General features: G+C 39.9%; 1 protein-coding gene across 5 annotated transcripts in view; it reads left to right on the forward strand.

Annotated features, from left to right (window-relative positions):
• The window catches only part of KCNIP4 (potassium voltage-gated channel interacting protein 4), a 1,144,126-nt gene that overhangs the window by 889,862 nt on the left and 227,593 nt on the right, over positions 1–26,671 (forward strand). The window contains exon 1 of one of the 5 annotated variants that reach the window (XM_044225908.1): positions 19,173–19,661. The exons of the other annotated variants lie outside the window; for them this stretch is intronic. Within the exon in view, the coding sequence (XP_044081843.1) occupies positions 19,550–19,661 (112 nt within the window). The 5' untranslated portion in view covers positions 19,173–19,549. Of the gene's footprint in view, positions 1–19,172; positions 19,662–26,671 lie in introns of those variants that run through there. 5 annotated transcript variants of the gene reach the window in all.

Genomic DNA, 26,671 nt, shown 5'->3' on the forward strand with positions numbered 1-26,671 from the left:
TGCCTACTCTATAAAAAGGAATATGCAGTTTGATTTAATAAAACCATATCAGCAATAGTACCAACTCAGGTGGGCCGTTAGATGCACTCTGGTCAGATCCCTGCTACCAACCAGCTATGTGATCTTGGACAAATCACTTGCTGCTCTGATTCTAAACTCCCTTTTGCTTATAATGTTTTTAAAGCTAGAAGCTTTCCAAAGTTCTCTCCACCTTCCATTTTCTGCATCTTCTCACCAGGGACAAGGCATCTCAAAGTTGTCAATAAATCAACAGTTTAGTACAACTACAAGCCTCATTTATTGATCACTCTCAGGTAAAGTGGCTTTTATATGAAGTCAATATGTATGTTAAATATATTCAAAGTACTTGCTTTATATACTTAAACAAATTGTCCAGTCTGCCTAGCCCCATCTTGTGGACTGCAGTGGTGGTTTTTTGGTTTTCCTTCAACTGCTAAAAGATCCCAGTTCTGGAAAGAGAGCTGTTGGCAGAAAGGAAGGAACATGAATTTTCAAAATCAGATCTGAATTCCAATTCTGACACTATCATTTACTTTTTCTGTAACCTTGAGAAAGTTATATGACCTCTTTAGTTTTCTTTAGTACCAAAATCAAAATAACACTGGCAGAGGACATATTTAAAACAAACATCAGACTCCAGAGAAAGTATATGGCACACAGGAGGCTCAAAGATATTTTTATTATTTGTGTAATGATGATGAATATGATTCTTGTCATTATACTAGCTAGAATAGAGAAGACCAGGCAAGTGTCGATTGCCAAATCTTTTATTATGTAGGTGTCATTTATACCAACATCAGCTAGCCATAAGGTGTTCTAGTATTTTTTTCTTTCTTTTTAAAATTTTTATTGTCATTTAAATTCAATGAACATATAATATATCATTGGTTTCAGAGGTAAAGGTCAGTGATTCATCAGTCTTAAGGTACTCTAATATTTTATTCAGAAGTAATTCAAGGATATTAGCTCACCTCCTTTACAGATAAGGAAAAAGAAAGCCAGAGTGGCTAAATGACTTATCCCAAAATAATTCTCTATCAAGTGTTGCTGCAGGGACCTGAACCACATTCTCCAGGCCAAAGGCTAGCCTTCCCCTTAGCTTACGCATCTTAAACTTTAGCCAGCATCAACATCACCAGACCTTGTGTAATGCAGAGGGCTACATCTAACCCCAGAAATTCTGATTCTGTAGACTTGGGATGGGCTAGAAATTGTGCATTTTTTAACAAGCTCCCAGGAACTGCTGTTGCTGTCCTTTGAGGAACGCTGCAATAGAAGACTCTGTTTTGAATGGGCAAGGAGGAGTCCTTGGCTTTCTTAAACACCTCACTCTCAGGAAGTGGCAAAGAGAGAAAGATGAGGCCACATGTCCTGAAGACTCCTTACCAGGTTTTGTAGGGGGAACAGCACTGCCAAATCTCAGAAGCTGGGCTACTTTGCCACTCTTGCCTCTTCCTACTACACTCGTAGATACAGAGCATTAGGTTTCAGAAAAACATGCTCCCCAGATTTATTTTATAAAAATTACAGTTTGTTTTGGCTGACATGTTTATAGTCATATTTGGAGCCTGCAGATGCACATTGAAATCTGTAGTGTCTGAGATGAGAAATTGGCTCTGGTGCTCATCCCTTACTTCTGTGCAGAAAAATTCTTGCAGCTTTTGTACTTTGGTGGTGGGAGAAAATACAACAAGACCAAATGCTATCTGGAAAGCTGATACATGGAATGCAGTGAGGAATTGAACATTGCCACCTATTTATTTCCTCTGAGAAGAGGGAAACAGATTATATTCCCAAAGTTCATTTGTTAAGTTGGCAGTTGAACACTCCTGGCTCCTATTTCCATAGAAACAATCATGATCTTTTGGCTGCCTTCTGCATTACAGAAGATGATAATGAACTTACCTGGAAACCAAATTACCATTTGTGAAAATAATTTCCAAGGAAAAATGCCTTCTGCTATGTGGCAAGAAGGAAAGACGGGTTCAAAGGAAATGCTCCAAAGAGCATTTCTTGGAGAAAGGAGCTCTGTGGTAGATGAGGTTCAAACTCAGAACCAACAAATTCTGTGCAAAAACGGAAGTACTTTAAACCTCTCTCTTGTCCCTTATCTGCTAAGAGCAGATAATATACACTTCGCAGAGTCCTCCTGAAAGTAAACAAGAAAATGTGCATGAAGTCTCTCTGCTTCTGTATCTTAAACAAAGTAGGCAGTCAATAAATTACTGTTTTTGAAGGAACATGCCTTCTCTGAGTTCTGTTTATTCATTTCCATGGTTTTTTTCCCCGTCAGTGGTTCTGTGGTTTTATCCACATGACTGTGGTCACTGAGGACACGGGAAGCAGAGGGAGAAATGGGGCTTCAAATCCCTCACCTTCCTCAATCATGCAGAACAATTCTACTCGCCCCATTAAAATCCAAAATTTTATAGCCGAATCTATTTTGGCACTCAAAATAAATAAATAAAGACATAAAATAAGTTCTCCATTTTAGGACTCAGCTGTCTTGAAAGTCAGATTAGTGACTTTTTTTTTTTAATCACTCAAATATTTTTTGAATTTTTGTTACTTGTTACAGTTTCAGTTTCTGTATGAGCAATTTATGAAATAATTTCCTAGTTTTTTCTCCTGGGGGAAACCTGGATTGTTTTTTTCTCTATCCACATTTTTGTTACATTTAAATATGAAATACTTAAGGGTGATGTATTACATCTATTTGTGTTAATTAAGGGGAAAATTGTGTGTGTACTTATGAGTGAATGTTTGTTGTGTTGAGTAGATGATTCAAGAAATATTCATCAACTCATTATCTAGTACAAAGTACATGTCAAGTGTTGCTCTAGGGGATTGTGAATGAAATGGACAAAAATCCTGTCTACTGGAATTTAGATTCCAGTGGGAAAACCATGTAAATAAAGCAAATACAGGGTCTATATGATGGCAGTAATTGCCAAGAAGAATAAAAGAGTTTAGAAGAGTTGAGGGGAAATGCAGTGTGGAAAATATAGTTCTGGATAAGGCAACCTTCAGAGGCAGGTGAGGTGATAGTGGGAATAGTGAGCTGACATTGTCAAGGGAGTAAGTCATGTAGAAATCTGGGTGAAGGTTGGTCCAGGCAGAGGAAACTTCAAGTGCAAAGGCACTGAGGCAGAAGCGTGCTTAGGATGACCAAAGCACACTGAGGAGACCAGTGTGGCTGGAACGAGTGAGTAAGGGTGAAGCAGTGAGAGTGGAGATCAGAACGTTATGAAAGATTCATTCTGCATTTTGCATGGGTCTTTCCTTCTTACTTTTAGACAAAAGAAAGCTATTGGAAGATTTTGAGCAGAGTTGTCACATGATTTGTTACATGTTTCAAAAAGTTGACTCTGGGGATGCCAGGGTGTCTCGGTTGGTTACACGCCCAACTCTTGATTTCAGCTCAGGTCATCATCTCAAGGTTGTGAGATCAAGCCCCACCTGGAGCTCTATTCTCAGTGCGGAGTCTGCTTCTTTCCTTCTTCCTCTCTTTCTGTCCCTTCCCTCACTCACACACACTCTTTTTCTCTTGTTCTCTCTCTCTCTCTCAAAATAAATAATTTTCTAAAGTAATAAAAAAACATAAGGCTCACTCTGGCTACTTTTTCTATAGAATAGAACAGGAGAAATTAAGGGCACACTGTGAGAGGTGACCTAGATGACAAAAATCAGAAAGGAGAGAGAATGGTAGCTTGGATCAGGGGATGGCAGTGAGGTGCTAAAAATTGGTCCAGTTCTGGATAGTCTTCAGTGGATTTGCTGATGATTAGTATGGTAACGGGAGAGCTGCTTATTGGCATTACAGGGATAGAGAGCATATACATACCCAGAGAATTCACCTTTCTGAGACAGGTGGAGTAAGGGAGAGCCCACTCAACAAAAGCCTCTGATTTTAAATGGCCACAAACAAATGTTCACATGCCAGTTATTCTCAATTCTCTTTCTGTCCATTCCCTGTTAATCACAGAGCATTCCAAAGGTGAAGATGGATGATGGATGGAAGATTAAGTTATTTCTATCAGTAAATTTCCAATTGTGATGCACATGAATTTTCTCACCTTATCTCCAACTAGTGGGTTGCACCGTCACTCAACTTTATGTTTCTTATTTCAAACTTGCATGCCCCAGTGTGTTAGTCCCTTCCAATAGGACTGATTTTGCAACTAGTCCCAACTTCAACTAGAGAAGGTAAATGGTCTTGGTTTTTGTTTTTGTTTTTCTGGAAACGTGCTCATCCAAGACTCTCCCCCTCTCGAACTCTCATGGTTAATTCAGTTCTCAATGTCTGGAGATTCATCACCTCTTTATTCCTCACCTCCATCTACATCTCTCCAGCTAATCCACCACATTCCTAACTCATTTTTTTCACTTGGAACGGCCTCTTAATTAGTTTCTTTGCCTGTAGTTTAGCCACACTTACCTCCCAGTCAATTCTGTACAGAACAACACCAGTGATCTTTCTAAAGTACAAATTTGATTATGTGCCTCTGCTTATAATCTTTCATTGGTCCCCCAGGGCTCTCAAGATTAAAAAAAAAAAAAAAATCCCTTTAGCATGCTTAAAGAGTCCTTGTGATTTGGTCCTGCTTACTTTAGCAGCCTTGTGTCTTGAAATTCAATTTTCCCCCATCCAATCTATGTACTCTCTGTGGGCCCTGTCTAAGCAAGCCCACTCAGGGCATTGAGTTCTTGCCCACATCTGAGACACTGCAATGACTGTTCCCTCTACCAGTAATGCATTTTCCTCATCTTTCTGTGACCTCCAGTTATCCTGAAGATCTCAGCTCAGGTGATTTTTTTTTTTTTTTCTAGGAAAACCCTCCAGATTCAAGTATCTGTCTAATGAGCTACTATGATGAATGACCATTGCTCTCAACATAATGTCAAACAACTGCCTGCTTATTTCTCTGTATTCCCCATTGGACTATAGGCTCTAAGAGAGCAGGGGCTACCACACTTATACGTATTATAATCCCCTGTGTCAATGGGGGGCACATATTGATGTGGGCACATCCACATATTGGATGCTCAATAATACTTATAGAATTGTCTTGGTTTTAGATGGAAAAATGTAAGAATCTAGTACTCTGCACATATACACACCTACAAACACCCTCCCCACCTCCCACACATACATACACTTGCACTTTGACCAGTTTCAAATTCATTTGTGTTAGGACAACACTTCAATTTAGAAAATGACTGGGTTTTTACATTTAACACACTGGTCTATCCTCTCCTTGAAGCTCTCTTCATTGGATTCCCACAAAAATATTACTTTCTAAGGTCTGCTTAGATTTCTCTCACCACTTCTGCTCTGGCATTCTTGGCTCCTCTTGTTGCTATGTTGGCCCCTTGCTCTTGTCTCTCTCTCTCTGTATGTCTCTCCTCCCTGAATATCTCATTCACTCTTGTCACTTCAACTATCATTTATATGAATTAACCCCAATATTTATCTCTTGCTCTGGCTTCTCTCCCCAAATATAGCTTTATATTTTAAGTTATCAACCCGGAAGCTCTACTTGATTCCCTGCTGGCTTTTCAAATGCAGGTCCATCGAAATTTTAATTATCTTCACCTCCCTACATGTTCCTGTTTCCAGTTTCACTTAAGGATGAGTTGAAGTGACTGTCTGGATCCTTATGAGTTTCCTTTCCCCTAAAATGACCCCAGACCACAACAATGGGTCTCCAGAGTTTTTCTGCACTAGATGGCCCACTTCTTGGCTACAACTAATTGATCCAGGGATATTTGCCTGGCTCAAGATGAGCCAAACAGGGGCTCCCTTTTTGAAGTTTGAAATTTGGAGATGTATAGATTCCATGGGTTAGAGTGCCTGGAGATAAGACGTGTTAAGGGCAGCATGTTCAAGTACAAATGCACAAACCACTACTGTAGCCCCACCCCCCACCCGAGCTGTGTTCTTCCTGTCCTCAGCTATGTCTTGGTTGTATAGTTCTTTCTTCAAATTCATGAGTTACCCTTGAATCTTTTCAATATTTTTCCACCACTTTTTTTTTTCCATTCTTGGACTATTTAGAGCCATGGAAATGTTGACAAATAATCCTTCATGTTTCACAGTCAGTTTATTTCACCTTTGATGCCTCTCCTTGGTCTCTTCATCCCTTGGTTCTGCTAGGTTTATCTCTCCTTCTTTCTGCCCAGGGATGTGACCTCTGGCTCAGAACTTTGCAGCAGCCTACTCCCTGGTCTTCCTGTCTCTGTTTTTTTGTTTGTTTTTGTTTTTGTTTTTCCCCTCTTTTCTTTCATCTGTGGTTGCTTTTGTTTTTATTATTGCCAGTTGAAACAAACAGGACACTGCTGTGAGCATCCCACTTCACTATCCAGAAACGTTAATTAAATCTTCATCATTCAACTCTCTCAGAGATTCTTGCAACTCTTTACAGTCTGGTCTCTCCCACATTTCCAGTCTGGTGAATTCTCTCCTGAAACCACTGCACTGTAAAATGAAGCTAGCTGCTAATCTCTGATTATGACCATTGCTGAGACTGTTCATCCAGCTTTGATTGAGTGCATGGGGGAAGAACCCTCTTTGATGTCATTCATTCATTCACTTACTTAGTCAACAGATAGTTATGAAAAGCCTATATGGCCAAGCAGTCTTCTAGGTGCCACAATACTATGAAAAGAGAGCATTTAGTTTAGAACTTAGTGATGAGAAAGATCAAGAAATAAGAAGTGGTGGTGGGGGAGCCGGTATGAGGGAAAGAGGGATCACAAAGCACAGGGATAATCCTGGTTTAGTCAGAGAACTGAAAGGCTATGTGAGGAAAGAGCTGTGGGTGTGAGGGCAGGGGTTGAGAATAAAATTGGTCTTGGTTGAGATCAAAGAGAGGCCAATGCATGGTGAGGAATTGGAATGTCATTCCCAATGTAATGGACAACTATTGAAAGGCTATCACAGGGGAGTTATATGAAAAATACACTTTTTAATCTGACTACTGTGTAATAGTGTGTAAAAGTGAAAGTAGGAAATCAGCTGTGTATTTTTTGCATGGTGGTTTCGGTGTAAGACTATATTAGAAGACTTGATGAGAATTAATACTATAAAGGTTATATCTTAGAACCCACAGAAGTTAATGATTGGGTTATACTGAGAAGCCTTGCATATTTTAGTACATAGTGGACACTCAGTGCATGTTGATTGATTCATTGAAGGAATGATTGAACTATTATGAATCAACCAGATTCTAGGAAGTAGTCCCTGATGAACCCCAACCTTCCTACTTCTCTACTCCCTTCCTCTTTCGAATTCCCAGGACTCTTGAAACACATTCTTATGGACATTAATCTTCTTCCATGGATTTAGTGATTTATGTGCATTCCTTACCTCCCCATCTAGCCGATAAGTTTCTTCAAGCTATTCATCCCCCATAGTACGTTGCATATTTTGCATGGCACATAATCAATGTCAGCCTTTTTTGAAGAATGAATGAATAAATGCATGAATGAAATGAGATGGAAATTATTTGAAAGCCAAAGTTCTCAAATAAAGAAATGATGACTGAGCCCAGCATCTGAAATCTGAGGATCTTTCCAGATCGATTATCAACTGTGCAGCTTGGTTACTTTATGCTCTGCCTTGCTTGGAAACCCAGGACTAATTGAATGACCAGGAGGGTCTCTGTTTCAATGAACCGAGCCCTGAGAGACAGACTGAGGCTGACTTGTGTGATTAAGGACAGGTTCTCATGGCTTGCTTGGTCACACAGCAGTTTGTAACAAGTGTCTTAGCCCTTCTGAATCACAGTTTCTTCTTTTGTCAAAGAGGCATAACAATAGAAATGCCTTGGCGCTGGCTTGTGAAGAAATAGTTATGATTACTTTTGTAAATAGAGCTCTTGCTGTGTAGTCTACCATACCCTGAATGCTTTAACTGTACCATATACTAATCTATTTATTGCCCCTGACAGCAATAGTAGGTACACATTTTTATTATCCTCCTTTTATAAATCGTGAATATGAGGCACTTAGCACAGCACCCAACACAGGAAAAATCACTCGGTAAATGCTAGAGATGAAAAAAATGCAACACGAGGTGTGGAGCCAGAATGCATAATTTTAAAACCCAGTTTTGCTGCTGCTTTTTGACTGTGGATAAAGTACCCTTTATAACCTCAATTTTCTCATTTTTAAGATGGACTGATATAAGGAATAAGTGAGACAAAGTTTGCAAAAGTACATATCTGCATAAAATTACAACAAAATCCTGGATCGATGTAGATGTTTGGAAGGTGTGAATGGTGATTTTAATGAACATGTGTAAGATATCAGCCCATTTACATGCAATGTTTTGAGGAGAAAGCATCATATGGATCTTCAAAGGCGAAAACTCCTCATTTGTCATAGTTTTGTTATTGAAGTGAATAGTCTTTCAGAAAGTCATGGTCTGTGACTTGTGTCCAGAGGACTGACAGCTTGAAGTAAAATGAATACCTCGTTGCTGAAGATTTTGGTTCAGTGCTAGTCTAATCCATCATAGGGCATCTGGGCCAGTTAATTAAAGCATTCCCCGAGTGTTTCTTCCACAATTTAGAAAGCACCTCCTCCTCCATTATCTTTTGTGATCCTCCTGGAAGTGTTGTATAGGAGGAACATTATCCCAGTTCTTTCTTTTCTGATGTTCTATCTCCTGCAGTTCCTATGTTAGTTCTGGGCTTACAGGATATACCTGCTCTGCATCAAACTGCTTTTGACCACTAAAATGAAATAGACTGTCCCTGGGTCTGAGCATTAGCTTATATCTTCTCAATTGTTTGGTGTTCTTTCTTAGCATTTTGAAATTTCTTCAGAGTCCTTTCTTAGTGAAAATTGGAAATTCAGAGATAAGAATGCTAATTAAAGCTGCTCTTTCCTTCTGAAAGAGAAGGTTCTCTTTCTGTACATTAAACACACACACACACATACACACACATGCTCATACACATATCTTAAGTGACTCGTTTTTGATGAAGTAGAGTCTAAATTTGGGGGTTTAGTTTAGGGGTTAGCTTTTCTTTTCTTATTTAAAGCAGTGTTTACAGGTTATTCATATTATTAACTGTGTGGTAGACATAATAATGGTCCTCCAAAGATGTCTGCATCCTAATCATCAAGACCCCATGGATATGCTGGTTACATGGAAAATATAATTAAAGTTTCAGGTGGAATTAAGATTGCTATTCCGCTGACCTGAAAATAGGAAGGTTATCCTGGATAATCCAGGCAGGCTTGATGTAATCACAAGATAACGAAAGAGAGATGCAGAAGAGTCAAGTTCAGAATGATACTGTCAGAGAAAGACTTAGCTGGCCACTGCTGGTTTCGAGGATGGAAGTAACCACAGCCAAGGCATGTAAGCAGTTTCCAGAATCTGATCAAGGCCAGGCAACAGTTTCTTTCCTAGAGACTTTTTTTTTCCAATTTATTTATTTTCAGAAAAACAGTATTCATTATTTTTCCACCACACCCAGTGCTCCATGCAAGCCGTGCCCTCTATAATACCCACCACTTGGTACCCCAACCTCCCACCCCCCCCGCCACTTCAAACCCCTCAGATTGTTTTTCAGAGTCCATAGTCTCTCATGGTCTTTCCTAGAGACTTTTAAAGAAAGACAACCCTGCCAACACCTTGATTTTAGCCAAATGAGACCCATTTGGGACTTCTAAAATTCAGAGCTGGACGAAGGTAAATTTGTGTTATTTTAAACCATCAACTTTGTGGTAATTTGTTACAGCAGCAATAGGAAACTGATACTAACTGATTTCAACATTGCAATAATATAAGTGTAGTCATTGAAAACAAGGAATCTCCAGCACAGACAAACTACAACACTGACCAAATGTAAGTTCTGGGAAATATGTAATTCTCAGAAGAGAAATGATTCCCTTTCCAGCCCTCCAAGCCTCTGATTTTGGAGCTCGGGTAGGGAGAACATTTTTCCTTTGCCTCTCTTTTTTTTTCCAAATGAAGTTTAGTTCCTTTCACCAAAAAGATTCACAGATACAGCCCCCAGCTTCTCTGTCTGCTTGTTTGTAGTGGATGCCGGAACCAAGTCTTAAGATGTAGCTGATTTGGAAACACTAGCAAAGTGTTTCCAAATAGTCATGACCAAAATCTGGACATATATAATATTAGGCTTCATCTTCATGCCTAATTCACCATGTCTTCTCTTTCTTATGGATTTCTCTGTTCTCACTAGAAGAAACCTTTCTCTTCTGTAGTGCATGGTTCTTCCTTTTTCTATCTTAGATATTAGGTAGATGCCTTAATTCCATGTTACAATGGAAAAAAACAATGAACTAAGAATCCAAAGACTTGGCTACAAATCCTAGTTGTCCAGCCTGGGCCAGTCACTTCAGAGAGCTACTAGCATTTAGAGAAAAAATACCTACCATGACCTATACCTTACATTCTAAACATATACTCTGTAGGCATTCACTGAACATTTACTATGTGTTTATTCATCCTCAGCAGGAATGTGCACACATTAAGTTCAGGGAAAAGTGACTTCTGTATTCACTAGGGCTTCCCCTGTTCTGACTTTGCAGGTGACAGAAACAATGGTGGCAATCGTGTGTTTGTGTATGTATGTGTTTGTGTGCACGCATGTGTATGTATGTGTGTATACATGCACACATGTGAATGAGAGGATGAATGAACTAGCAAAGAAACAAAATTGATTTAGAAGTGCTCTCACAAAAGGACATTGAGACTTGTACAAATAATTCTTTCCAGATATCCCTACAACTCTTTATACAACAAAGCATATTCAAGATAATTATTCACTGTCCCTGGAGATTTGAAATGCATTCCAGTTCAAACCTGTCGGGCTTTCTTTCCCAAAGTGCTGCTGCAGGACAGGAAATGAGCCAGTGCAGTTCAGAGAACACCCTAGTCAGTCTATGGGAATCTCATGCCCAAGAACAGAGAGAACCAAGCCAATGAAGCAATCAGTCTGGGGCAGCAGGGCCCTGCCACAAGTGAATGGGAAGGCATCACAGGACTTTGAAGAGATATTGAAGGCCTCGTGACCTAGCTATGGCTCATGCCATATCCAGGGAGATCACTAGTATTCATGCTTTAAAAGCCACCTATTCCATTTCCAGGCTATGGCTGAGAAGGTAGACCTAAAGAGATAGCTGGCATTGCTAAGAGCTCCAGAGCTTGACAGACCAGGGAAGGAGGGCGAATTCAGGGAGAAATAACCCCTTGCTCAACCTTTTCCTATAGTCTGCTTTACTCCTATTTAACTCTCATCTGCCTGCAAGTCTGAGAATCTCACAAGTAGAAAACAGGCTACATTCAGCTGTGTACTCTTGACTCTGTCACCCAGGCTGCCATGGAGGATTGCTTGCCTCTTTCCTCAGCATTCTTCATTTTCTTCCTCTCTTCTCTCCTGTTCTTTGCCCAACTCCTCTGAGTCCCTTCCCTCCTCTTGTTTCTCCATTCTTCGCTTTCTTGATCCGGCTTCCAGGAAAGAACTTGATGTGAAACATTTACATTTCAACAAGAGGTAAGAGCTACAGCACGTGCTACCTTTCTGGAAGCCATTTGCACTTTAAATCTTGTTTCTCTTTGTTTCCGCAAGGCCACAATAAAAACAAAATAAAAACAGTAGTGGCTCAGTGGGTTGAAGCCTGTGCTTTCGGCTCAGGTCACAGTCTCAGGGTCCTGGGATGGAGCCCCGCATCGGGCTCTCTGCTCGGCGGGGAGCCTGCTTCCCACCCCCCCACCCCCTCCGCCTGCCTCTCTGCCTACTTGTGATCTCTGTCTGTCAAATAAATAAATAAAATCTTTAAAAAAACAAACAAACAAACAAACAAAAAAAAACAGTAGTGATCTTTACAAAGGCACCACAAGGATTTAAGAACACTGACTCATGGGTGAGAAATCCTGAGGTTAAATCCCAGCTCCTTAACTTCTAGTAATTATCAGGGAGGAAAAACATTTCCTCTACCCTCTTAGGTTCAGTTTCTGGAGGCCTGCAAATTAGATTAACAGAAGATAGATTAATAGGAGAAAAGGCATACAATTTTTATTTTATATATATGGAAGTCCACAGAGAAGAAGTGAAACATAGAAACAAGTAATTAGATTCCAGGGCTTATATGCCATTTTAACAAAAGAAAGGGAGTTTGGGCTTCAAGGGATGATAGATCGCAGGGAAGTGACTAGGAAATATATGAGAGAAACTTAAAAAAGATAAGGCTTCTTTTAGTGAAGCTTGTTTATGCAGACTCATCTTTGTGCTCACTCTCCATCTCGAGTGATAAGAGTTGCTCTCTGATTCCTGGCACAGGAGAAGGGGTGGGCAGCTTCACAAAGGGAAATTTATGCCACAGTTAGGTAGATAAGAGGAGACTGAGAACTCTTCTTGCATCTGGTGATTCTCAAATGCCTTCAGCACCACAAAATCATTACACCAAGGTGGCATATTTTGGAATGACATATTCTGATTTTTTTTTTCCATAATCTTGGGCAAGTTACTTAAGGTTTGGCATTCCAGCATCCTCATCTGTAATAGGTGTTGTGATGATTCAATGAGATAGTTCATGTAATGTGTGTAGTACACTGTTACACAGGAGGGGTTCAATACGATAATCCTAATTATATCATAATAAAGCAAAGGATTATCATCATCATCATCATTATTATTATTATCCATGAAAATCACTGCCCTAAAGTCAGCCAATTATAGTGGTGTATGGCAAAGACTGTTTTAGAGAGAAAAGAGAAAAAGATCTGTGACATGACAGCCAAAGTTGTATGCCGGATTAAATGGGTGAACCCAGAAGCCCACACAGTTTAGTCCAGAAGGCCTAGGAAAGGGAAATCAGAGCAGGAAAAAGGTCATAAATCTCAGGGAAAGATTATATTCTTAAGAATGTTTCCCAGTTAAATTTCCAAATAATCTTCTAATTTGTTTATATGAAGATTATATAACATAAAGTTGGATCACAAGATACATGAAAATAATTTGTAAAATACATTAGTGCAACATTGTTGGCAGTTTTTCAAGTGGGAGATATCCCCTCCTCCTTTATGGATTCGATAGGCACTCAAGCCTGAAGGTTGGATGCTTAATTGTTTAATGGATAAACATATACATATTTTAAAGAAATCCATTCCAGACACATTTAGGAAGCTTTCAGAATGAACCCTGCAACTAAGTGAAACAGCGTTGAGTCCTGGCATGTTTGAGTGGAAAGTTTATCTGGAGAACATTTAGGGATCTTTCCAAGTAATTGAGAAGCCCCAAGACAGATGGACGTGATACCCTTTGGGGTGGGGACAGAACAGAATTCACTGAGGGTGAATAGCTTTCATCATTTGGTAAGAAAAATATTAAAAGTAAAAGAGACACTAAGTTTCACATACCAACCTTATCCTCATTCCTTGTTCTATGAAGATATTAAGAGGCCTCTTACAACAATTTTCCACTTGCATTTTTCTTCTCCGCCTCAGAGGCCTCAATGGAACTATGCTACCATCATAACTTTTGCCCTAGTGGGTGCCCATTTCTGTTCCTAGAAAATCATTCCTCCTCTCCTCACTTGTTTTCAAAAACCTAAATTAGACTTCTCTCTTCAGTAGAACCTTCTAGATGATGCCAACCACATGGAGGTCTTGCTTCTCTTTCCTCCTATTTACTGAGAGTAGAACATTTTTCTTTCAGAAGTTGATTTCTTTCTAATTTCTCAATGGATCATCCCAGTTAACAATTCAGTATCATGACAAGCTAGGTGAGTCAAGCTCATTTTGTCCACTTTCCAAGGTTTTTGAACATGAACAAGTCAGTTCTGCTTTCTGTACCTCACTTATAAGCCTCCTTAAAATAAAAAGATTGGATTATTTGAACTCTAAATGTTTATACAAATATAAACTAATAATTCTAAATTTAAGTTTGACTTAGCATATCCTATATGCATTGCTATTCTATTTATATTTTTGGAGAGATAATAGGTAGATAGATAAATCTATCTAATTAAAATATTTTTTTTTCTCAACTTCACTATATTTATTTTGGTATTTGTATGATGTCAATAGGATGAAGAACATTTCTTAACCAAGGAACATCACCTAGTGAAATTTCAAACTGAAGCTAAATTTCAAACTGAAGCTAAAACAAAGAGGGGGACATGACTAATTTCGGGTTTCAGGCAAATCATCCTTTTTGAGATTATTTAAAATAATGCAATGGGTCAGTGCAAGGAAATTGAAAGTCTACTCTGACTTCTACTTCCCCCCTCTCTCTCTTTTTCAGGAGGGGCCACTGGCTTGGGCATGCCTCTTTGAAGTCTATTTTTTTACTTTCCCAAGAGTTTCTGGCAATATTTCCCCAGCACAACCCCTTAGCAGAGACCCAGTTAGAGAACCATTCATCAAGGTACAGGGAGGCCCAAAAGTGCAGTAGTGAATGACACCATGTGCAAAATTTGGACCCAGGATACCCAAGCTCAAGCCCAACTCTGCCAAGTCCTATCTATAAGACTTTAGGCCAGTTGCTTAATCTTTTAAAGTTTCAACTTTATCCTTAAAACCAGAGAAATAATATAGATCTCATAGAATTATGAAAGAATTAAATTAGTTATAAGCATGAAGATTTTAGCATAGTACCTGACACTTAGACCTTCTACATAACTGTCAGCCACCATAATGGAGTAAATCAGATATAAATCATGGTTGCGCCCCTTATTGAATGTAACTGTAAAAATAATCTTGATGATCATTGGTTTTATCTATTTTTATTTTTTGCAATGGTGATAATAACACTTTTCTCATTAGTTTAGGGTAAGATTAAATGAGTTTATACATGTTAAGTACATGTGCCTAGCTTAGAGTAAGTGAGCAAGAGTTGTTAGTTTATTCCTTTGGTATTCTTTTCTTTTGGTATAGAAGACAGACCTTTGCTGGACATCCATTATAATATAAAGAATTGGCAAACCTGAGAATAGTTAGAGATAGAGAGGCATATTTTAACATAACAAACTAGGTCGGGGCTAATAAGCTACTGTAATAAAATAATAGAGCCATCACCTGGAATTATTTTTTTTTAATAATGTATAGCCAACTGTTCTTTCCCAAGATGGCCCTAGAAAAACACTCTTCTTCAAGTGTACCCCATTTCCCTAGACTGTCAGATGACGCATGAAACTCATGGATGACACTATTAGTTTACAAAATCCTGGTATGTGAAAGAGACCCTGGCATTCTCAAGAGCCAGAATATGCTGTAGCTGGAGTTAACAGGAAGAGCTTAGTAAGGGTAGCCAGTACAGATAAGGATTGGCTGGGTCATCAAAACTCTCATCTCATGGATCTTATATAGGAATACCATTGTCCTAAAGTGAAGTCTTGCCTGGGATTAACAAAATTATATCCCTAGGTCTTTCTGTGAATTTCAAAGATGGTGGAGATTTCTTTCTGGGAAAATGAGATGTGACAACTCAAAAATTATTTGCTTAAGGATATAAATCAAGAGATCAATTGGTAACTATTTGCTAAAATTTGCTAAGGGATATAAAGGGAATGTAATGAATTTGGTAGTCAGACAAAGCAGTGTTTAAATTCAGCATCTAGGGGCACCTGTGAGGCTAGGTTGGTTAAGTGTCTACCTCAGGCTCGGGTCATGATGTCAGGATCCTGAGATGGAGCCCTGAATCGGGCTCCCTGCTTCTTCCTCTCCCTCCAACTGCTCATTCTCTCTCTTCCTTTCCCTCTCTCTCAAAATAAATAAATGAAATCTAAAACTAAATAAATAAATAAATAAATAAAAATTTAGAAAAAATCTGCACCTATAGCTTCTTAGCTGTGTTTTGTTTTAATATGAAATCATATAGGGTTAAAACAGACAGAGTTAACTTGACCTAATTAATTTCTGCAACTCTTTAAAAAAAAAAACTTTTGATGTCCTCTCATCAAATACTCTCAGGAATTTCAGAGAATGGTTACTTAAAACATCTCTTTACCCACCAACTTTCAAGAACCGCTTCCCCTGCACTGATTTGCTTACAAACTGAAAATAACATGTTTAGATAGATTGGTGGTTGGGCAGATAGATAGATATTTCTCAAAGACATAAAATCCAAAACAAAAAGCACTGTTATAAAGCCAACGTAGTGGTCTAAGTGTATTCCTGATGCCCAGAGGAGAAAAATAGCCTGGTAGGTCAGGAAGTCTTCATGGGGGAAGGACTGAAACCCATCTTAGGAGAAGAGAGGATGGTAAGGAGGAGCAAGGTCCCTTCATCCACCTAGACCCAGCAGAGCCTCTAAGGAGTTGGCCCTGCTGTTGTAATCCCACCCCTGCCATCTGTCTTGTAGGCACTGGGCTTAGCTCTCCACAGTTAACTCTCACAGTAAGGATGAGAAGTGGGCAGTCACACTCCCGTCTTGCACTTAGAAAACTGACAGAGATGGAGCGGTTTCCTCAAGATCACACAGCAAGCAAGCAACAGAACCAGAATTCAGTCCAAGCCTGTGTACCCCAAAGCCTGTGTATGTTAGATAAGTTCTTTTTTATTTATCTTGATTTTTTTTTAATTTAGATTCAATTTAACATGTACTGTATTATTAGTTTCAGAGGTAGAATTTTGTGATTCATCAGTTGCATATAACACCCAGTGCTCATCAAATCAAGTGACCTCCTTCATGCCCATCACCCTTACCCCAGCCCCCTGCCCACCTCCCCTCCAGCAAGCCTCAGTTTGTTTCTTATAATTCAGAGTCTCTTATGGTTTGTCTCTCTGTTTGTCTTATTTATAACTTCTAATAATAATGAAAGCTACCATTTTCTTTTTTTTTTTTTTTTTTTTTTAAATTTTTTTTTTTAAGGTTTTATTTTATTTATTTGAGAGAGACAGTGAGAGAGAGAATGAGCGAGGAGAAGGTCAGAGAGCGAAGCAGACTCCCCATGGAGCTGGGAGCCTGATGTGGGACTCGATCCCGGGACTCCAGGATCACGCCCTGAGCCGGAGGCAGTCATTTAACCAACTGCGCCACCCAGGCGTCCCGAAAGCTACCATTTTCAATGATTACCACCTCTGTAAAGTCTCCTTCCTGTTCCCACCACTCATCTTTCCCCAGGTGGAGTTGGCTTTTCATTCTTGTGCCCCCACTGTACTTCATAGAGAGATCTTTTCAAGTGCTACTGCATTTCTCAGTCACTTTCAATTTCATACCTGCCTCCTTTATTATACCATATGCCCCCACGAGATAAGGTTGGACTTTATCATTCAAGTACTGTTCAGAGCTCATTGTAGCAGGTTAACAAATGTTAAGAAATAAACAAATGAATGAATGCCTATTGCCTACCAAGCACTGTGCCCACCACAGCTTTTTTTTTTTTTTTTTTAAAGATTCTATTTACTTATTTGTCAGAGAGAGAGCGAGCACAGGCAGACAGAGAGGCAGGCAGAGGCAGAGAGAGAAGCAGGCTCCCTGCCGAGCAAGGAGCCCGATGTGGGACTTGATCCTAGGACGCTGGGATCATGACCTGAGCCGAAGGCAGCTGCTTAACCAACTGAGCCACCCAGGCGTCCCCCCACCACAGCTTTGACAAGTAAGTTAACCACTTTCTGCTTCAGTTTCCTTGCCTATAAAATGAAGATGATTATAAAACCCACCACACAGAATTGTGGGGAGGAGTTCATTGTTGATAAATCCCTATACTATTGATCAGCACACACTAAATGCTTGGTAAATGGTAACCATTATTACAACCACACTTAATTCTCACATTTCTCTTTAAACAGAGTACTTTAAACAAAGTATTATAATCTCAACTTTGCAGAAAATGACCTGTTTTCAGAGAGCCTAAGCTACTTGCGGAAAATCACATAAGAAAGTAACAGAACAAGGAAATGCCTCCCAAAGTCCAAGATATTATTCATAAACCCTGATTTTTGTAGTGAGTTCCAAGGGCTGGGGTTGGCTTCAGCAGAGTGGGAAAAACACACACACACACACACACACCAGAGACCAGAGTGTTTAAGCCAGTGTGCTCCTGGTGTAGACCAGAGTCTAGGACCATTCCCACAAAGCTGGCTGGGATGTTTGGTGTGGTTTGGAATAATATACCCGGTGGGATCCTTCAAGACATCATGATCCCTGCTTCCCTGATAAGAACCATCTAGCTTGGCTCAGTGGGTTGAGGCCTCTGCCTTCGGCTTGGGTCGTGATCCCAGGGTCCTGGGATCGAGCCCCGCATTGGGCTCTCTGCTCAGCGGGGAGCCTGCTTCCTCCTCGCTCTCTGCCTGCTTCTCTGTGATCTCCATCTGTCAAATAAATAAATAAAAATCTTTAAAAAAAAAAAAAAAAAGAATACAAACTCCAGGGGCACTTGGGTGGCTCAGTCAGTTAAGCGGCTGCCTTTGGCTGGGGTCATGATCCGGGAGTCCCATGACTCATACTGGGCTCCTTGCTCAGGGGGAGAGTCAGCTTCTCCCTTAGCCCCTCATCCCACTCTCTCTCTCTCAAATAAATAAATAAAATATTTTTTAAAAGAATACAATACAAACTCCAGGATCCTCTGAATCAGGCTTTCCACAAGAGAATATTTTTAACAAGCATCTTGTGTGATTTTTATCATCAGGGAAGTTTGTGAAACTTGGCTTTGAGAGAGGCTGAATCAAGAGTTGAAAGGAGGATAGTGTGATTCCCCCCTCCAGGGGGCAGTTACTGAACATCAGTGTTCTTACAAGGTCCTGCTCTGCCCTGCTCTCCAACCATTCCTGTTTGTAAAATACAAGGACCAAATCAATCTTCCTAATAATGTTCTCATTGTGTCCGAGGGGACCAGACAGCCCCAGTGGAGTGGCAGGTGGGAAGCAGCTTGGATGCTCCTGGTGACAAAGGCAATCGTGGTTCTTTTGCTCCTGCACTTTTTTCCCCAGAAAAACTACCCACGGGCTTCCACGGGAGCTTTCTGACAAAGGCTCCAGGCAGCAGCCACGACAGCCGATTCTGCCCTAGCATCCCGAGAGGGGGCTGAGCTGTCTGGCGGCGCGAGCTCTGGGAGGAGAGAGCCGCTGCTTGGGCAAAAAGGGGGCATTCACTGGCTTCCCAGGCAGCAAACTAGCGCGCAGCCAGCCTGCTCAGCCCGCGCCGCGTCGTCAGCGCGTGGAGCGCCGCCGTGCTCTCCAGGGCAAGTTTCCTGGGAGTGTCCCTCCTCTCCACGGACAGAGCAAAGTCTCCCGCTCTCCAACAGATGCTCCCCTCACAGCTCTAAGCGCTAGTACCCGCTGGCGGCAGCGCAGAGCCCGGAGGCAGGCGCGCTCTGGTTGGGGGACCCCGCTAGGAAATGCCAGCATCAGCATGAGAGGCTGGACTCCAGCCCCGGTCGGTCCTCACCCCGGGGGGCCGCTGCTCCGCCCGGTGCGTCTGCGAGGAGCTGCTCACTTTTCCCCCTCGCGACTCTTTGTTCCAAGCCAGAGACTGCTCGGATTCTCTAATTAACTCCCTCCGCTGCAAAGGGGTCCGGAGGCTGGGATGCTCTGCCAGCTTGAAAGATGTTGACTCTCGAGTGGGAGTCGGAAGGACTGCAAACAGTGGGTATTGTTGTGATTATATGTGCATCTCTGAAGCTGCTTCATTTGCTGGGACTGATTGATTTTTCGGAAGGTAAAGTGGTCGCTCCCACTCTGTGCGGTTGGTCAGGTCTGGTTCAGAACTGGATACAGAAACTGCAGAAGTTGAGGAGGCTTGATACCCAAAGTAAAAGTTTTAAAATATGCATGTTTGCCGTGGAGCAGCCTAGCACTGGACAGTTCATGTCTGTTTACCCAGATATTTGACACTGGGAGGGAAGGGATACTTCTTTCTCTTTGAAAGCTCTTGAGTGTAGGGTGATATTGTGGCTTAAATATATTTCCAAGGTGCGAAGTTAAGACTCTCTACTATGGGGTGGTAATACAGGTTGTTTGTTGGTTGTCAAGTTCATGATGGCTACCACGCCTTAATGTCATTAGGAATTTTATTCTCTGGAGGAGTACCCTGATTTATGAGGGAAATATCTGTGTGTGCCTCATTAAGTAGGAGGTGTGGGGGTGGAGTTGGGTTGTTGATTATGATGTAAAATGGGTAGGCTTTTCAGTTAAAATTGAGTTAATGGGTGTTTGGCAAAAATGTTCTTGAGCACTTAATTTACAAAAGTGTTTCATTTACATTTCCCAATGAGCCACTTAGCTCATCTCTTGAGCTGGAACCCATATGCACAGGGCATCACTGTTGCTATCAACAAATATTTTATCCATCTAATATAAATTTTACTACTCAAATCAATTTTATTATTCAAAGGTGGGGTAAAAATGTTGACTGACTTTGCTTTAATAATTTGAATAGATGTGTGTATGTGTGAATATAGAGACATATATACCATATATATGCACATTTATTTTTTCATGAAATAATTTTTTTACTGAAATAAGATACTTTGAATTATTTAAGCCTCGGCATCCAAGGTCAATTCTACATCTAAGCTCTCCTATCTTCCCAAGCAAAAGAAAGTAGTTCCTAAGACACTTGTTAATATTCCTTCCAGATATGGGAAGGATCTTTTATTGCCGAGTTTTTTTATGATTGTTCACTTCTCATGTTGTGTGTAATGTTGGAAGATGATGGAAATATTTAAGCCTGCCATGCTTCTCATCTTTCTAACTACAGGAGCTAAGACCTGACTACAACGACATTATCCCAAACTACATCCGGTATACAGGTTGTTTCTGTTAATATGTTATAATGGTCAATGTATCTTATCTTTAGGAAGTTGTTTTTTTTTTTTTTTAACAAAGTGAGTTTGTTAGGTTCTAACTATTTAGACCTCTGTAAAAACATAAGATCTCATGTAATTTTCATATTTTCTTGTAAATATTCTCACTCTGTGACAAGCTTTGCTTAGGCACACAAGAGAACAATGTCATCATGGGATTAAGTAAAACCTCAGAAATTAGTTTCTTCCTTTTCTCATATTACACAGTGATTTTATTTAACCCCTGGAAGGAAAACAATGCACCAGCAAACTTCTTCAAGTGCTACAGAGCAACCTTTGCATTGTGGTATTGTAATAAAATGCAGATGAGATCATTTCAATTACTGTAATGGGAATAGTTTCCGTTTGTTAAATTTTATCACCATATTAGTTTTTGTTTTCTGAACTTGGCTGAGCAATAGCCCCCAAATTTAATGGATAATACTCCAGAGGGCTTGGTCTCATAGCCAGGTGAAATATTTGCTAAATGACAACAGCTATGGGGGTATTGAGGAAGTCAACCTTCCCAGTGCTATAAGGTAGCACTTTTATTCTTTTATTGTCCATGTTGATAATGAATGCATTTAAAGTCAAAGTCCCTAGGTTTAAGACCCCTGCAAATGACTCAGCTTTTCTTCTTAACTTCTATTTTATGTCACTTAAAGTTGAAGATTTTCACATGAAAACTTCAAATTTGAGTTCCAACAATTTGAAAAATAGAATTGTAAACCTGACTCCCTCAACTACAATCACAGACTTTTGTGCTAGTCTGAAATGTCTTTTTTGGGGTAGATATCCATATTCATTTTCAACTAATATCCATATCTATAAATGATTTGATATTTCTTTGCATACACACATGTATAGTTGATGCGCCTACACTTTTATAGCTATTATGTAAAATGTCCAATAAGTTGGGGGCAATTTGGGCTCAATATAAAAGTCACCATCGTGCTAAAATTCAAAGATGCTGGTACCACCATACATGAGGAATAACCCATTCTACTTGACAAGTCTATCATTTTTTGTTCTGAAGTACATATTAGAAAATGCTGATCTAGTTCAACTCTTTCATTTTACATAGGAAACAGCTACAAACCAAAGAGGTTAACTGATCTACCAGACGCAAAACCAACTGGAGGAAAGACAGGACCAAAACCAAAGACTACTAAGCAGCATATGGTTATAGGTTTTCTACCATACCACACTTTCTACTTATTTCTTTTCTCTAGTATTGGAAAAGAGAGTGAAAATCTATGTGGGAAATGTCCTGAATTCTGATATCTTGTACTACAGTCCACTAACATTCTGAGAGACTTCTGGGGGGAAATACATCCATAGGAAAGATTACACTACAACCACACAATTTCTACAAGGTGTTAACTCCAACCCAAGTGTGGGATCCAAGCATGGCATGTAAGTGAGCTAAGCCAGTCTACTGACTAAATCATAGACTGGTGGCAAATTGGAACAAAAGCAGCCAAGCCAAGTGGTCTCCTGAGCTTCTTTATCTCTGAGACCTGCACTGCATTTTGACTTTCTGTGATGTACACTTAATGACTATAATTACCTATTCCAGGTAGAATCCAACAGTGAGACTCAATAAGACCATGAGAACTATGGCAGAAGCCTCCTGTCTGTGTATTCGCAGGCTGTGGGTAGTTTCCAGTAAGAAGCTGACCACCAGTCAAGTGGAGGAATAAGAAAAAGGCACAAAATACAGAGAAAGCCACAAACCATTAGATTATCCCTCAGCCTTTCTACCTACAAAGGATAAAAATTCCCAAAAAGGTTATCCCAATGTAGACTGCCAAACTTCTCACTGACTGCTCTTGAAAATATAGTCCACAATAAGGCCAGGGAATTAACCATTCTTTTGGGTGGAGAAATGAAGATGAAGCTCAGAGCAGAGCCGTGAGATTCTTTTAGGCCACACTGAACTCTTATATTATCCTCAGGGGCAATGATTCTTTGCTGGTATAACTATGGAGCATTTTCTCTAGTATGGCTATACATTGATTTACTTAGAATGTAGTTCTGAATCTATTTGAATGAGAGGATCTGTGGTTTTGTTGGGGTAAAGCAATGTTACCATAGTATTATCATCTACAATGGCTAATGAAAATTAGCCACAGATAAAAAAGAATAAAGAGAAACATTTCCGCTCCCACCTAAATTAGATTCTGATTTTGATAAAACCTCATTTTGAAAATACAATTCTCCTTTGGTTGAAATTCAAGGTTTAGGAAACAAAAGCAATTTATAAAGAGGATTCAAAAGACTAAAGGGATTTTAATATGATTATTTGAGGTTTTACACATATCCACTCATTAATAAAGAAAACTATGAAAAAAAAAAAGAAAACTATGAAGAACACTCAGAAAATGGATCTTATTATTTCATACACTTAGCATATTATATATGTCTTGTTGAATTCTAAATGCATGTAGTGTTCTCTGGTAGGCTTGGACGGTAGAGAGGTGTGCAAGATGAACAGTAAAGGAACATACCTTCGGTGAACTTACAGTCCAGGAAAGGAAACAATTTACCAAACAAGACAGAAGAATATAAATGCTGGGTATTAGAGAGAAATGGCCTGCAGAAGCATGGATAGAATGGTACATTCTGGAAGGAAACAGTTATACAGGACTTCGCAATGTGAGAAGGACTTCCCAAGTAAGAGAAGGGAAGAAGAACATTCTAGGCTAAGCAAAGAGCATGAGTTGTGCCCTTAAGTTCATGGATAAGGGCAGTGGCATTCACACACATAGGTGTCAGAACGTTGAAATGGAAGATGTAGCTGAAGAGATGGCTTGAAGTTCAATGCTAAGAGTATCTACTTATTCTTCAACCAGTGAAGAACCATTGATTCAAAGTCTTCAAGTTTGAGGGGAAAAGTGAGCGATGTGACAGACCACTGTTTTAGGTGTTCAATCTGGGAGTAGGTGAAGATGAATTCTGTAGTAAAATCATGGAAGCAGAAATATTAGTTATGCTCTTGGAACAATTCAGGTGACAGACAACGGGGCAAAAATCTATGCATTGCCCTTCTCAATAAAATACTTAATGTGAACTGTCAATTTCCAGTTTTTCCAGAAATTCATGTTTACTATAATACCTTTGGCCTGCACTTGTTCCGAGATACCAAAATTGTATTTTATTTTAGGACAACATTGTTAGGTTTTAAATATCTTTCTTGAGAGAAAAAAAGAAGTGGAAAGCACACAGAGGTTGTAGTTACAGATATGGTAGCACCATTTACGGTGGAAACTTAACAGTTCGGATAGGTATATTGACGTTTTGCAAGATCTTCAATTATTTTGAATCTTTCATTTTGGAAAATCATATGAAGCACAGAGAGTGGTATAATTTACTCCCATGTGCCCATCAATAATGAGCATCACTATGCCATTTGTGTTTTGGCAGTGGCTTGTCTTTGAAAATATTTCTCCCTTGTCTGCAATATGCCAGGCACTTTGCTAGGCCCAGGATACAAAGATGAATTAAAGATAGTCTCTAACCTCACAGAACTCTCCCTTGTTTAGGTAGATGGGGAATATAAAGGAAAGGCAATACATTACAGTAGATAGATCAGTATAAGTAAGTCCAAGATACAGAAGAAGAATGGAAAGTAAATTAAGTCCAAATGGAAGAGCTAGAAGTGATCAGAGAGGCCTCCCTGGAAGAGCTGACTTTTAGGCTGGATTTTTACAGATAAAGAGAAGTATATCACCTTCATAGGCCAGCAAGGTCTTTATGTAGTTTCCATATGCAGGACTCTGGGTAAGGTAATTCTATATGCCAACACAGGAACATGGTCCACAATGCAGAATTCATAAGAGAGTGTCAAAGGGAATTAAAACAGTTTTATTCTTTCTTCTTGATTATGTAATTATCCATGCTATCTACCATAGGAAGACACTCAAAACATTACAGTGTGAGTGCCATTTACTCTCATAGAATAATGGTGCCTGTGTACTTCTTCTTAGGTTGCATAATTGAGGGCTTCCAGTGCCTCTTTCAAGTTTCCATGGTAGCCTGGAAACTGTTGATTAGTTGGCTGCATTGGTTTTTGTTTTGTTTTGTTTTGATTTTTTTTTTTTTCTGTGAGGGAGATTTCAGATCAAAATCCCACTTCAGAGTAAAGATACCCACATACCAAAGGCATCTGGAGCAGCTGTTCATTAGAACCCCATGACCATGAGAAATAATTCCAAATGAGATATCCAGCAGTAAGCTGAAAAAGCCCAGCTTACATGTGCTTTGATTTGGCTGGGAAAGTAGCCCTTTCAGTTTTATAACTGGGGGGAAAAAAAGCCTTAAATTTATTTATTTTTATTTTATTTTTATTATTTTTTTAATTTCACAGACAGAGATCATAAGTAGGCAGAGAGGAGGCAGAGAGGAAGTGGAGAGAGAGGAGGAAGCAGGCTCCCTGCTAAGCAGAGAGCCCGATGCGGGGCTCGATCCCAGGACCCTGGGATCATGACCTGAGCAGAAGGCAGAGGCTTTAACCCACTGAGCCACCCAGGTGCCCCTAGCCTTAAATTTACACGTGAAATCAAACACATGTGTATCAAGCACCTACTGTGTGAAGGGACATAGAGGACAAACGGGCATTTTGATAAGAGTACAAACTTGAATAACTAATCCAAGACAAAAAAGAGTCTGATGAGAGGGAGAAAGGGTTTTATAAGATTTGAAGAGAACAGCCATCCCATCCCATTGGAAGTTTTCAAGGAGGGTTGAAAGAAGACGGTGGTGACATTGAATCAAAAGACTGACAGAGACTGGAGGCTATGAAATATTTTACACACACACACACACATATATATATATATATACTTTAAAGCAGTTTCCTGAAATCATTGTTTATAATCAGCTTGGTTCTAAAAGTCCTTTAACCCATTTAAGATACCAGTGTCTGCTTAAGATCTGGCAATGTACTTGGTACTGACAGGTTTGGGGAATATTATTTTTCAGTTTTGCTTACTTTGAAAACCCATTCCCCACCCCAGCTAGGAGCAGAGAGCTGAAATCTTAATGGGGAGGAGAGATGATGGTGGAGAAGTTGTACATCTCAATGGCCTCCAGCCAAAGGTTATCAGGACCACACCCGTGGTAGAGTAATTTGGCCTCACTGCTCTTTGCAGGAGAGGGAATCCACACCGCGGAGAGCAGTGGAACAGCTCAGTAAGGAGATATGAGAACAGTCTTAGTGCATTTGCGCTTCTGTTGGGGGATTATGATTTTGGAACTGGGCTTTGCTCTGGATTAAATAAAGTCAAGAAACTAGCCTAATTCTATGATGATCTTAATAAATCTCTTCTATAAGTAGCATAGACTAGACAGAGGCTAGAGCTTCAGTTGGCAAAGAAACAAGCTGCAGTAATAAGGATGAGGAAACTTTGGTGATTTTTGTGGTTTAAACAAGGTTTGTATTGTTGCCTCTTCTCACATATGATAGAGTGATCTTGCTTTTTTGTCTTGATCGATCAAAAGTACAGAGTGGTCTTGTCTGAGGTTGATATTCTGTGAAATTCAAAGTGCTTATATTCACTAAGGGAATGCTAAGGTCTGGCATAAACCGGGGCAGCTTCCTCAGAATGGAAGGGGCTGCTTTCTCCTCAGACACGATCAGAAGGAAAGCAGAGTAAAAAGAAGGACAAGTGTGTAGGGTATATAGCAGACAGATCTAGTTTCAAGTTTAATTCAGTAACTTTGAACAGGTTGCTTCACCTTCCTGAGCTTCAGTTTCTTTTTCTGTAAAACGAGTCTAATAAACCCAACTTTTTGAGATTGTTGTAGGGAATGCAAAATATAAGTGAGCTACATAGCTCAGTGCCTGGAGCACAATTAGGAGCCAGTAAATGCCTTCCTTGTA

Source organism: Neovison vison, chromosome 11 (genome assembly GCF_020171115.1).
Source record: "Neovison vison isolate M4711 chromosome 11, ASM_NN_V1, whole genome shotgun sequence".
In the NCBI taxonomy this organism is placed as follows: domain Eukaryota; kingdom Metazoa; phylum Chordata; class Mammalia; order Carnivora; family Mustelidae; genus Neogale; species Neogale vison.